General features: G+C 39.0%; 1 protein-coding gene across 16 annotated transcripts in view; it reads right to left on the bottom strand.

Annotated features, from left to right (window-relative positions):
* EYA2 (EYA transcriptional coactivator and phosphatase 2) overlaps window positions 1-13,675 on the bottom strand; it is a 93,190-nt gene that overhangs the window by 31,705 nt on the left and 47,810 nt on the right. For all 16 annotated transcript variants that reach the window (XM_025142163.3, XM_025142165.3, XM_025142166.3 and 13 more), the window contains one exon: window positions 695-762. In XM_025142163.3, coding sequence (XP_024997931.1) covers window positions 695-762 — 68 coding nt within the window. The remainder of the gene's footprint in view (window positions 1-694; window positions 763-13,675) is intronic.

The raw sequence follows: 13,675 nt of genomic DNA, 5'->3' as shown, positions 1-13,675 counted from the left end.
GAAATATGAGACATAACAACCATCTTGTTGACAAGTAATTGAAATTATTATTCCATGGCTAACTAAAAAACATTTTTGGGGATAGCGTACTCATTTGTTTGGTCCAATCAAGAAAAGTCATCTGTTACTGCAAAAACATCTGTCTTGTGCATATATGCATGTTGTTTATTTATATACACACATTTCTCAAGGTATCTGAAGCATGAAGCCCACAGACAGGTGTACTCTCAAAGAAGGAAGCTTAGAGACAGCTCAGATGGCTCAGTATTCAGTGCCTGCCAACACCTCTTTCAATATGTTCCTATTTATTACACAGTGCCAAGACAGCAGAGGATAAGATCCTAAAAGGGAAGTGTTCTGCTCTGGAAAATATATATGAAAGTTGCAAGATGGCAGTGAGAGTGATGAAACTCTCAGCATCACTGTGCAACACCACAGCAGAGACTGCCAAGAGTACTCCAAGGACTGCATTCTCTGTATGTATGTTGATACACACATCTTAAAGCTAATGAAGATACCCGTAAGTTCAACAAGCGGCCAAGCCACTCAGGTAGACCAAAGTGGTGCCAGGCAAAACATGCAGTAGAACTTTTCTTAAATATATGTAAACACCAGAATAATCTCTCTGATCTACCAGTATTCTAGGTGTTTAAAATAGTTGACAAGGTTGCCAATAATAAATGCTGAGATATACCTGATGCACAGCACTGAATCCAGCAGAATTTGTCAGGCCATTGGCTCCCTGGTAAATCCCTGTTGTGCCTAAGGGAAAAAATATCACACTCATAACACACAATAGTAATCAAAACAATAGAATATTGTTAAATGAAGAATTTCTAATCCAGTACCTAGAAAAAAAGCATATCACAAGCTATGACTGACATAAGTGTTAAGACTGGGATCTGCTTACTGAAAGGCATTCAAAGACAGCAATTAAGTACACTGGAACAAACATTTATGGGGCTGGGAAACAAAGCTGGAAAACAAGGATTCAACCCAAGTTTAAAATTCAGTCAAGTTTCTGTGCCACCACAGGGAGCAAAAACATTGTTTCATCCTGGGATATTAGGAAGAGAAAGGATGGACAGGCAATTTTTTTTTTTTTTTTACATAGTTACTTCCCAATGAAGTAGCTAATGTCCAGCCAAGATTACTTAGCTGGGTGAAGCATTACGGCAAGAATTTGTGGGTAGATAACTAAAGGTTCAGAAAATATCTATATGGACAGTCCTGCTTTGCCAGATTACTGAGATCTTATCTGCTGGATCTCATTCCTCCGGCAAGTCTTAGCCCTAATTTAACTCCAGTCTAGGCTATTTTCTATTTTAAAATTTCCCTCTTCTCATGGGTGAAAAACTTCCTTTTGAGATCAAGTGGGGTGATAACAATCTATACCAAAAATCTTCTGGTGTCTACAGTGTTGTTTACTCCAGAGGGCAAACTATTCACGTACAAGAGACAAAAGCTGGACTATGCTGTACTCCTTCCTAATGCAAGGTCCTGGATTCCAAAGGGTATTCAGATGCACTGCTTCCACAGTTACCTAAATACAGTGAAAGAGATATGATTTTGTTGCTGTATGGCCACAATGAAGGCTAGGCTTCATTTTGTCACTTTGAGGCAACATCAGAAAAAGCCCCAATCAGGTACTGAGCCTTTTTTACTTCTTGGGTTTCTAAAAGTGATTTTGAGCAGTGCTGTGTTAGCCACATGTATCCTTCCACATCTTCATGTGGCATCCTTTCTCTAAAGATCCACTTGCTTGTATTTATTTTAAGACATCAGATTAGCTAGGGAATGGACAGCTGAACAAACTCCACTCTGCCAAGTGCAGCTACAAAGCACATGCAGTGAGAAATAAATCTCACACCAAAAAGAAACAGGAGGGAAGAGTGCCCTCCAGAACTAATTTGCTGCCACACGTAACTGAGAAGGAGAAAGAGGGTGCAGCTGACTGCTGGGTCCCTAAAGCCACCTTTGCACGCTGGCTGGGGAGAGCTGAGCCAGTGCAGGTGGATTTGGGGCATGCCTTCCCCTGGCATTCAACCCTCAGAGGCAGCTCTGGGAGGAAAGCCAGCACACTGCCCGATCCTCCTCCTCCGCACAGCCCATATGGAGAGAATGCCCAGAGCAGCATCCTGACAACAGCAACACATCCAGCTATTGGCATTTCCCCATGTCCACCCATACTAGGCTTTGCTTTTCTGTATTTTGTCAAAAAGCAACAAGTACACAGCAGGATGAAAATATTCCTTTGGTATCTACGCATTTCTTGCCACTGTGAAGGGGAGTAATAGAGCCCCAGTGCTTACAGGCAGAAACAACTTTCACAGAACACAAACAGCTCTTGTACACCAGTGCTTAAAACAAAGCAGGGGGAATTTTTTGATCTTCCTAAACTATCATTTAGAAACAATCCATCATCCTTTATTAAAGCTGTCAAGAGAGGAAAGATTTACCTCGAGGGACTCATGCTTTATGTGTAAATTGTGATGAGAACATGTTTATTGCTGTGCTACCTGCACATGATACCACAGCTTCCTGGATTCCAAATGATTAGAGGGAATTATAAAAAGAAGGAGAGACTTGCGCTATTGGAATGAACTTACTTTGAGCTTCCAGCAATGCAATCCAAGTGTGTCTGTGCACACACAGGGGTGTAGGCAGGAAGAAAAGGGTAAAAAGCACAGGGGTGAGAGGATGGAGATTGACTCATGCTCCACAGCTTCTCACAGGGCACAGTGACTAGATCCTACATAATGGATTTTGCACTCTGGTTTTGTAGAATACTTTTGAAAGTGTTTAAGCCTAATATTTTCCCAAAACCTTAAGTTCAGCTGGCCTGGGAACAGGCTTTAGCAAATCAAGCTTTTCACTTATTCTGTCCCCTGACAGTATCCTCACCAATCAGGAGTATCCATTCAGTATCATTTGTCTAAACTGAGATCAAACAGTCCTATTTTTCTTTCCCCTCCTCTACTGCATTAGGAAAAGGCAACTTCCCTCTCTACCAACCCAGGAATACTCTGAGTGTGGCTAAGCTCATTATTTCTTTCCAGCTCAGCCCTGTTACAGAAGAATAGGTACAGATAAATAACCTTGGGAAACCAAGAAAACAAAGCTGGTAAAAATTCAGAACTTCTTCCCAGCTGAATAAGGATGGAAATTTAATGAAAAAAAAAAATTGATTATCAGCATGGAAAAAATGTTCTTGAAAATCCAGGTTCAGAAATATTTCATTTTAACTGCACTCAACACCTACACTTGTGAGGACTAGAACCACCTGATAGGAATGATAGCTAAGTCTCTGTTTGACTTTACAGGCTAGACATTCTGGAGAGACCACATTTTCAATGATGAAAAATCCATTCAGATGGAAAAAAAAACAAACAAGCACCACAGGCAACAAAGATAAGGATAAAACCTCCTTTTTCATCCAACAAAAGGCAGAGAATGAGGCCTGCCAGTTAGTTTCTGTGAAAAGCCTCACAAAATTGAGCCATTCAGAACATACATACATCAAAACTGGCCCCAAGCTTTTGCTCTTTCCTCCCTAACTTGTTGATAAGAAATAAAAATTCCAGTAATAAAATGAGTCTGCTGCATGCAATTTCAGTTTTGCATCAGTAAATATTAAACTCAAGTAGCACTGGAAAACTATCAACAAACCTTGCATCCTGGTGTTAGCAATTATCCCTATTCCCCATTTTTTTTAAAGTGATTTCCCACAGAATGAATCTTTAGCAGGGTCTGTTGTGATAGGACAAGGGGAATTGCTTTCAAAATAAAGAGGGGAGATTTAGATTGGACATAAGGAAGAGGTTTTATAGAATTAGGGTGGTGAGGCACTGGCACAGGTTGCCCAGAGATCTGGTGAATGACCTAGAGACATTCAAGGTCAGGCTGGACCAGGCTCTGAGCAACCTAATTTAGCTGTAGATGTCCCCCTGTTTATAGCAGAGGAGTTGGACTAGATGATCTCTAAGGGTCCATTCCAACTCAAATGATTCTATGATAATAGCACTTGTAATGTTCAGAGATATGCAGGAATAGCATTAGAAAAGTGTGGTTGTTTGCAGTGGGGCACTTCTAGGAAGCCACTGGGTAAGCAATGTAATAAATGCCTCACCCCATCCCATTTCTGAATGCTTACTTTCCATTATCACAGGACTTTCAATTCCATATATACTGGCATTATTTATACATATATATATGGCATATATATCGGTATATATTTTCCTGACCTCTGAATACAGCACACTGTTCCAAACTGCAGCTGATTTTACACTTGCAGTACTACAGATGTGCAAGCAAACAATTTGTTTTTATCTATCTTGGTAGCTCAATATCGAGTAATTGCATTCAAATTCCTGCTTGCATATCGGAAACAAGCCTACAAGTCTCTCCTTTTGGATCTTCTCCATATGGAATATGGTTCACATCTGTGTTCAATCACACCAGTTGCTAAATGTCACAATACCCTCATTCACAGGTAGCTTAAAGAACATTTAGCTGGTAATAAAACAATCTGGATTCTGGAGGAGAATAGCTCTTCAGATGTATGGTACTGAAAACGTTCCCTTTAAAGTATGGGTATCACAAACACACTTGCATGAAAAGACACCACATAAAAGCCATGCATATGCTGTACATATTCAGTGCCATGGCTTCTCCTTGATAAGTAGATGTGGCCCTTCTCTATACGAGTGTCCAAGGGCAATATTTATAGAGAAACTCTTTGTGAGCTGATTGATGTTATATATTCATACACATGGATTTCATTTGCTATGTCTCCCTCCTTCCCATTTTAATTCAAGTATTTTAAAATCCATAACATGGTCAAGGGTAATTCAATGATGTGTGCATTGCTCCTGCAACAATATTCATACCAGCTTCTCCTACTCAGTCTCTCCCTTTTGCTCTTTTCCACCACTGCAATTACAAGATACATTTCTTTTTCCTCTCCCTTTTGCGCAAGGTATGTAAAGAAACAAGGGAATATTCACAGTTATTTTTAGTATCTCCAGAACTATAGCTCTTGCATTGCTAAAATATGTTTTATTTCAGCTTATGAATACACAGTACAACACAAGAATATCTGTGCCTTGGGAAGTTGTGATTACAGAGATAGAAGGGGTCCGTGGTATAGTTCAGATCAATACTATGGCAAACTTTGAATATTAGGTTTGTGTTCTTGCATTACACAGGTCAGAAGGCCCTGTCATCAGAAGGGTGAAATAGAACAACAATGTTTAGATTGAAGTGCTTCCTCTAACTCGTAGATTTGCAGACACAGTGGTTTTAGGTAGCTCTCTCAAAGGATTATTTGATTATGGAGAACTAATAAAATGAATGCTTACGGGGTTCAGTTGATTTGCATGATATTTCACAAGCCTGCCTATAATTGCTTGTATACTCTTAGGTTAGCAAGCTGTTTTCATACAGGAAACAATGTTGACTACAAATGATACAAGGAAAGGCCTTAGTCTAACTCCCAGAGGAGCATGCACTACTCTACGCTACGAAACACATCTGGATGAAGATTTGCATGGTCATTCAAAAAGGTTCTTTGCAGTACTTTACCTCTTTTGACAAGCTAATGTTTCCTGCAGTAAATATTGCATTCTCCAAGCTGCTACTTTTTTAGCCAGAGGTTAAGCACTCCTCAAAATTACCTCCCACCAGCTATACTCCAGTGCCTCGTAATGTTCCAAATTCAACAACATCTGCCTGCATTTATTGGGCAAGAAAGCTCATAAAATGTTGCATGGCTGTCAGCTGTGGAGGTATTTCAAGACTATCTGACCTGTTAAAGGAGAATAAAAAGTCAACCCACATGTATGTACTTTGCAGCATACTGCTCAACTGTTTGCTATTACGCAAAATGAACCAAAAATGGTCTTGTATTTCTGTCTGAGAGGGCTCAGACAGCATAGGGAAGAGCACGCTATACTAACCTAGATGAAAGCATGGTTCTACCACATTATAGCACTTGACATCAGCAGTTTCTGTTAAAGGATATTGCTCCCAGAAGTATGCAAACACCTTCTGCAGATATTACCTCCTGACATGCAACCCATTTAAAATATGTCCATTCGTCTCCCACTACAATCCCATTCACTCCTGCTTGTCTAACCAGGTGTTCATGGGCACTCTGAGTGGTGATACAAAACATATTTCACAGTACAGTTTTTCTGAGTCAAAGCTCTTTCCCGCTGCCTGCTTCTGGGAATATTCAACCCACAGAGACTCAAAGAGCTTTAACAAGTGATAACCAGGCCAGTTGTACAGGCCTGGCTTTTACCATGCTTTTGAGCCTGGTCACCTGTTGAGATCAATCCAGCTCAGCAATGGTGTTGAAAGTGCTGGGATGGTTTATACTCACTCTCAGGACTGAGGCCTGGGAAAGCAACTTAATTTTATTATTTTTCGGAGAAAGTGTTCCTTTCAACCCCTCTAATCAAATGATGATGCAGCTACAGAAGGAAATCACATTGGATTGTCCTCAAAAGCAAATCACAGGGAAACATTTGAACAATGAAAAAATAAACATCCTTGAAGCAATGATATAGATTGTTTCTGAAAAATCTCTTGTTTTAAAAAAACAAACAAACAAAAAAAACCACAACAACAAAAAACAACCAAGAAGACTGACTTTACCCAGGGGACTCCAGAGCCACCAAAAATTAAAGCTTCTTTCTGATGCAGTCTGATCCAAGGCATGACACTGCTTCAGACCCACTGACAGATAACTGGGCAAGACGAAAAAGTAAAAAGGAAAGTCCTACATGTCACAGTATTGTAGAACAGAAGTTTCAGTATTTGAACCCTGCCAATATAAATAGAAAATGTATCCAAACTGCATATTAAAAAAAAGCACAAAAACATGTAAGAGGGCTATTTGATGCCAGCACAGCAGCTAAGAAACTCCTAATTTGCAAAGCCTGTGCTAACAGAAGCAGAGTCAGACTTATTTGTCCACAAACATCATCACAGTCTTTGATTTTATGACTGCATTCTATTTTTTCCATCGGTGCATTATCTTACACAGTGTTTGGAAATGAGATACAACAAAAAGCAGTACAATTGCTGCACAAGTATCATGAATCACATTTTTCCCAACTTTCAAGTGTTTGACTATGCAAGTATGATGTTTCTTGATGTAAATTTTTACATGTAATTCTATATTAGCTCTTCTATTGCCTTCTAGATATTTTCAAGAAAATATTAGTATGTATACCAAATCAATTATTCAGTGAAGCTTCTGTAAGATTTTTAGCATATTCTATGCCAACTGCACCTTAAATGAATAATCAAGGCCAAGTTTGTAATTTCCCAAGTTGTTACCATCTTACAAATTTTCTTTTAACCTACAAAAATGAACAAAATAGAATCCATAAACAGAAGTCTTCACAACATCCAAGCATCTCTGTAATGTGACTACTTTTATGTTGATGGTGCATCTATATGAAAGAGAATGATAGAATTCTGAAATTATGGAATTATTTTAAATTTGAAATGTTCACTGTAAATATATGCCTCTATGTTGTGAAAAGATGTACCCTTTTTCTCATCTGCTATTATCCATATAGTTCTATGATGTCAAACTGTGATTTAAAATCTCATTATATCAAAGATGTATTGTTTCCTTTAAAATATATGTATCCATTTTGTTTATTAATGAAGTCCCAACAGAAATCTTAGCATATTCTCATGTAAAAGTACTTCAGTGTATTGTTTGGCTATTGTGTTATTGTGATTCTATGGTTAACCATTTTGAGTATTTGAAATGACCTCCACAAATGTTGCCAAATTAGTAAAAAAAAAGGTTAGGAAAACATCATTCATTCCTTTATTCTCTATTGATTCCCACTTCCTCATCATCACAAGCTGTACTTTCTTCATCCCGTCCCATCATTACTCTCCCACACCTTATAGATTCCTCTCCTAAAAAACAAACAGAACTCTCAGGCTTTCCTCCCACACTCCTCTTCACATTGGGGAAAAAGTTATTCCTAAATATTTTCAAAGCTAGTATTTCAAAATACTCATTTTCTGTTATTCCTCTGAATCTCCCATGGCACATCCCCTTTCCAAGTCCCTCCTTACTTAATAAGGACCTATGAATATATTTCAATATGACAATAAGGTTTCTAAATAGAAGCACCAAAAAAGCAGGAAATGGGAAAAGCTAGAGGGGGGTTCTGTCCTTGGATAGCAGTAGCACAGATCCTTGCAGCTTACAGTGCATCGCTGTCAACACCTTTGCTTCTCCCTATGAGTTCCTTCTCCTGTAAGATAGCTGGTTTTAAAACAAAGTAAATGTAGTGTGGTCAGCCTCTCATGTTTAGAAATCTTTGAAAGGGTGACTGTGCTGTTATTCTGGGAAAACTTGTATTTACACTGTAAAAAGTGAAGTCTGACCTCTGCTGAAGAGAGGCCTCTCCCTGCTGAACTCACCATGGAGTGGAGGACAGCTTTGCTGCCACAGTTTTAGACTGCAACTAATGCAAACCATCTGTGAAGCAGAAGCTTTTGAAAGAGGCCACTCATTTTCTACTGAGGTTTTAATTTTATGAACCTAAGGCATCTGAGTTACAGTTCGCTGAGAACATTGTCTCCTTGTCCTTTATTTTCTGTGACTTCAGATAGATTCACTATTTGCATAACAAAGCATGGTCCACATTTCTGAAGTGCAAGTTAAAATTTGCTCTTCTCATACATTTCATCACCAAATACTAGAAGAATCAGGCTTAAAATAAAACATGCCACCTCCTTTGCAAAATTCATGCATGTAGAGCTAACTATTCATGCCAAATAGATATTTATGGGCTCATATTAAATATGCAACAAACTGGCACACAATTGCAAGAAATTCAGGCACCTCTTTGAAAACATTATCCAGATACTAACAAGAACCAAAATGTTTTCAGCATAATGGAACACTTCAATCAATTAAATAGTCAGATTTTACTTTGTCTCAAGCATAAGCAATTCATTTCACAAACATAAGCAACATATATAGTTAGCCCATTTCAAATCAGTATTGCACAAATATATGACACTTTCTATTCATTCATTATTTGACAGCTGATCAGAATGGACTCTACAAAGAAAACAAATGCTCAGCAGTAGCAAAGAATTTCACTGCGTAGGCCCTTGGCCCCAAATTTATGTCTGCACTGAACCCAATACTGCTTTGCAATTTCTTGGCAAAGGAAAGTTATCCCAGTTACGTAACTGAATTTTCCTTTGTAATGTAAAAAGTATTTTGTGGGTAGATTAATTTGGCTATTATAAAAATGGTCACATCTTTTCCTGCCCAACAACAGTATCTGCATAGTTTTAACTGTTGTGCAATTTCATAATTTCATTCCAGCTGTCATTTTAGCAATAATAACTGAAGAGCATTCCTAGGCATTGTCTAGGAATTAATGACAAGCTGAGAAGAGATGGTCTGATGTGCAATAAGGGGGTAACACAAGCTCATGTGACTGCAGGAAATAACCTATAAGCTGGCTGCCATTGCTCTCTCTACATACCTTATGGTTTCCTATATTAGCTAATGTGCCAGCAGTCTTCTATTAGTATTTCACATAGCTGATTAAATGATAAATTTATTACATTCCACAGATTTCCTTATACATTTGACAGTGCATTTGCTCCTGCACAGGATCAGATTCCATTCTGTTACACTAATGTTAAGTCCAAAGTATTTTTCCGAGTGAATAGAAAGTCATCAGTGCTAACATTCGCGGGACAATAAGTCTAGTTTTCTCTTCATTCACAATACAAGGGACAGGAAGATCAACACATCAGAAGAGAAGCTGTAAGGAGGGGGATGAGGGATGATGCTAATTACCAACAAGACCGGATGAAGCACCTACTGCCTGCACAAATCCAAAGCAACTGTTTGCAGTATCAAAAAAATCCTCCAGTATCCAAGCATAAATGAAAAAGCGTTGTAAAACTAGGTAAGGTCATATGTAAAATGCACAGGAAAATATGACCTGATGTCTGGAGAGTGGATATATAAACAATATCTCTGAGGGTTGTAAAAAAACAAAAACACCCCCAAAAGAAAACAAACAAGCCTTCCCTCCCAAACCAACATATTTTAATTGAAACATTCACTTCATGCTCTGACTGGCTATTTGTACGGATGAAAATTTTTAATAATTATTAATTATCATGAAATGTGGATGGTTTTTCTAATCCTAATGAACTCTAATAGGCGTGGTATCGCAGACAAAGAGAAGCACACCAGAGATTCAATCCGAAAACTCTAGGGTTGAAAGATGACCTATTCTCTTTCTTTGAGGAATGGAATCATTTGGGTATGACTATGCTTGGCAGAATACAAGTGTAATTGCTTGCCCTGCTGCAACTCAAGTCTGCCCTGTTACCATTAGTGCAGAGAAGCCAGAAAACAGAGTGGCTTCATGTTATTAGCTTCTGAAAATCCTTCCCCGACAAGCAGTTTCCTCAATTGCCAGTTTACATGGTAAGCTCCATGGGGCAGAGGTTGAATACAACCTTTGTGTCTTGTACACAATTTTTATTACTGAATAATAATTTTACCAAAACTCTGAACAGCTCACTAAACTGCTAAATTGTAAGAACATGTAAATGTTGAAAAATACATGTTAAGAAGCAAATATATTTCTGATATGTAGACTGTGGTGTTCTCTGAGGAGTCAGTACTGCAGTTGCACACATGTATAAGGATCCATTAGAAAACAGCACAGACCTGAAGCAGCTTTTTTTCCCCCACAGTATTACAAATTTTTTACGTCAAAGACAGAAAAGTAATGCAAGCTGTTACCTTGTCTTCTGATTCACAGCTCTAAAAATGAGTTGCCCTCCTGAACTGGTCACATGCATATTTCAGATATTGTCGCTTCATTACAACAAATTAATTTTATAAATACACTGCATACAGCACTGATTAAAAACAAGAGAATAAAGTCAGTCCTTCGGAGTAAGTAATACTACATTTCAGCCTATTTGAATGTTACTCAGTCTGCCAAAATACTATCATATCCACTGTGTTACATGGAAATTAAAATCATTATTTCAATCTATAGTACCTTAGTGTTATAGTTTCATGTCTTTTCTGGCAGATATGGAACTTGCCAACCTCATCTCTTATATTATATATGTGTGTGACATACTGCATTAGCTATTTGGCTTATAAGCCCTTCCACATTTAATTTATTTTCATGCTAGGAAAGCATGAAAATAGATTTCCCCTTCTGGCTGTCTGTAAAATAGTTTTGCTTTTTTTTTTTTTTCTTTACCACTTAGTAACTGAAAGAATGTTTTATCCTCGTTATTGCTTTTCAGTGGATTCTGTTCTTGCTCAAGATCCAGGATACAGTTGGTAACTGCAGTTAAAAATGGAAAGCTGAACACTACCCCATTGCATCTGCATCATCTGTGTTTGTGGAGAAAATCAACAGACTTGAGGAAATCTGGCTTCAGAAGTGCCAAAAGAGCCATCAGGGAGGTGAGGCTTCAACCTAACACTTCTATCCCAGCCAGAGCTTGTGTTGGTTCCAAAGAAACATGAGAGCAAACCGAACAGCTCCAACTACCTGGGCATGTACTGAAGGAGAACATTTGTCCTAGAGCCTTATGAGACAAAATATTTGTCATCCAAAAGGTCATTATTCCTTGGTGATTGGCATAACACACCTATTTCCTGGCCATGTAATTCATAAGCAAGGGGACTGTGAGGATTTGCACAGTCTGCATAAGCTGCTCCAGATTCACAGCCTGACCACCCACGCCTGCCTGCAGACAACTTCACTATGTTGCTCTGGGAGCTGATGTTCAATAGAAGCCAACAGCAGTCAAAAGTTATTTCAGTTAGGTACTCGAGGTATTACCAACTTACAATACTCACAGAGCTAGCTTGAAAAAAGCATTTATTTCCCTCACCCTTTAAAATGCAAAACTAAGTAGCACCAGGAGTAGACACTCCGGGAGATGCCCTTCCTTGATGATCCATTGCACTTGTCAGGCTCTTCAAGATTTCTTCTCTATTTTGACATGATGTAATGAATATTTTATTCTTGAAGGAAGGGTTAAGAGCTTGACTCTTAAAGCCCCCCTGAAATTTGATTTTATAAAAGTATTTAAATAAAAATTTGCACCTTCAGCTGTTTAATCTCATCAGCCAAAGTCCCTGCCTGGGGTCACTAATGGGGTGACCAACAGGGCTGATGCAAACTTGGCAGAAGTCCCATGGGCCTAGGGCTTGGGTGGCATGGAGAGTTGCTCGATTGGATTAAGGAGATGGAAGAATTGCCTCCCTGCCCCCAGGTGCGGCAGCGTGGGAAAGCACAGAGTGCACATTCCTCAGTAGCACTCAGCACAGGAAGGCTCCCAGCTTCTCACTCAAACCTTTCACCAGCACTCAACAAGGTAAATAAACTGTATGGTCAGGGAGCTTCAGACTGTTCCCTCCATGAGCAAGGAGAAGGGTGGAAGTATTTGTTTACAACAGGAAGACACATTTACTTCTGCTCCTTTTGCCTTGGAGTAAGCACCTGCCATATGCAGAAACAGTTTTCCTTTTGTGTTGACAGCTTAGTGAGCTGGCTGAAATGATCTGTCTAGCATAAAAATCTGAATGAAAAGAAGCAAATTTATCTCACACCGTAGCATCACCTTAGAAAGCATTATCTGAAAGCACCTTGGGCACATTCATGCTCGTACACTTCTGCATAAACTTTTTTCTGGCCTGTTTTGGTACAACATTCTCGATTGTCAGTATTCCTTACAAGTGTAACATTTTCAAGTGCTGATTAAACAAAACTTGTTTGTCTAAACCTCTTAATTGAACAAAGGGGCCATCTTAAAAACTTCAGTCCCAAACGAGTCAAGAGTTTGCCTTCCCAAATATCTCAGATTCTTCTAAGCTAACACCAAGCACATGTGGGAGCTGCATTCTGGGAAAACACAAAGCAACAGAAACACAGATGGGAATACACTGATCTTCCATGGCAGGAAAAGAAAATGCCTATGCTGAGTCAACAGTGGTGCAACAATCATTAGCATCTAATCACACAGTGTTTAGTCAGGACAAAGAACAGAACAGGAGGGCACATACACAATACTTCAGCCCATAGAAAAAACGGCAAACAAGCCATCAAACTCCAGCATCTACCATTGCTGGTGATGCAAGCCTGTTTTACCAAAGAGAGAGGACTTCCACTACTGACAGTGAAACACAATCTCAAGACAAGACTGAGATGTTCAAGGAGTAAAACAGAAAGCAAAAACTAAAGTCCTATTTGAGATAGGATGAATGAAGTTTGTAGGAGTCAAGATGTAGAAAATCAACTATGTCAGCAGTTGATCACAGAGCTGCCTCAGTTGTATGCAAGCTGCTCCTAAACTAGTGAGTCTGAATACATTTAGCCACAGCAATAAAGGGCACAGCATACTCAGCGTGTGTGATTGACCCTCCCCACTCAACAGAACCTAAGATGGACGATTTTTAACTTTCTAGAACATACTTCCCTCCAAAGACACTCATTCATTTTGTGTCTAAAATGATTGATAAAGCTGAAATGGTTATCCTATGGTTCCTCTGATCTGCTATTGTTGCATTAAAGTTCATCATCACTGCTTGAAGAATTTCCTGGACAGGTATTTTTACGTTCAG

The sequence above is a fragment of the Gallus gallus genome, chromosome 20, assembly GCF_016699485.2.
Source record: "Gallus gallus isolate bGalGal1 chromosome 20, bGalGal1.mat.broiler.GRCg7b, whole genome shotgun sequence".
NCBI classification, from domain to species: Eukaryota; Metazoa; Chordata; class Aves; order Galliformes; family Phasianidae; genus Gallus; species Gallus gallus.
The sequence above is the reverse complement of the archived record's forward strand: the minus strand, read 5'-3'. Positions and strand labels throughout refer to the sequence as shown.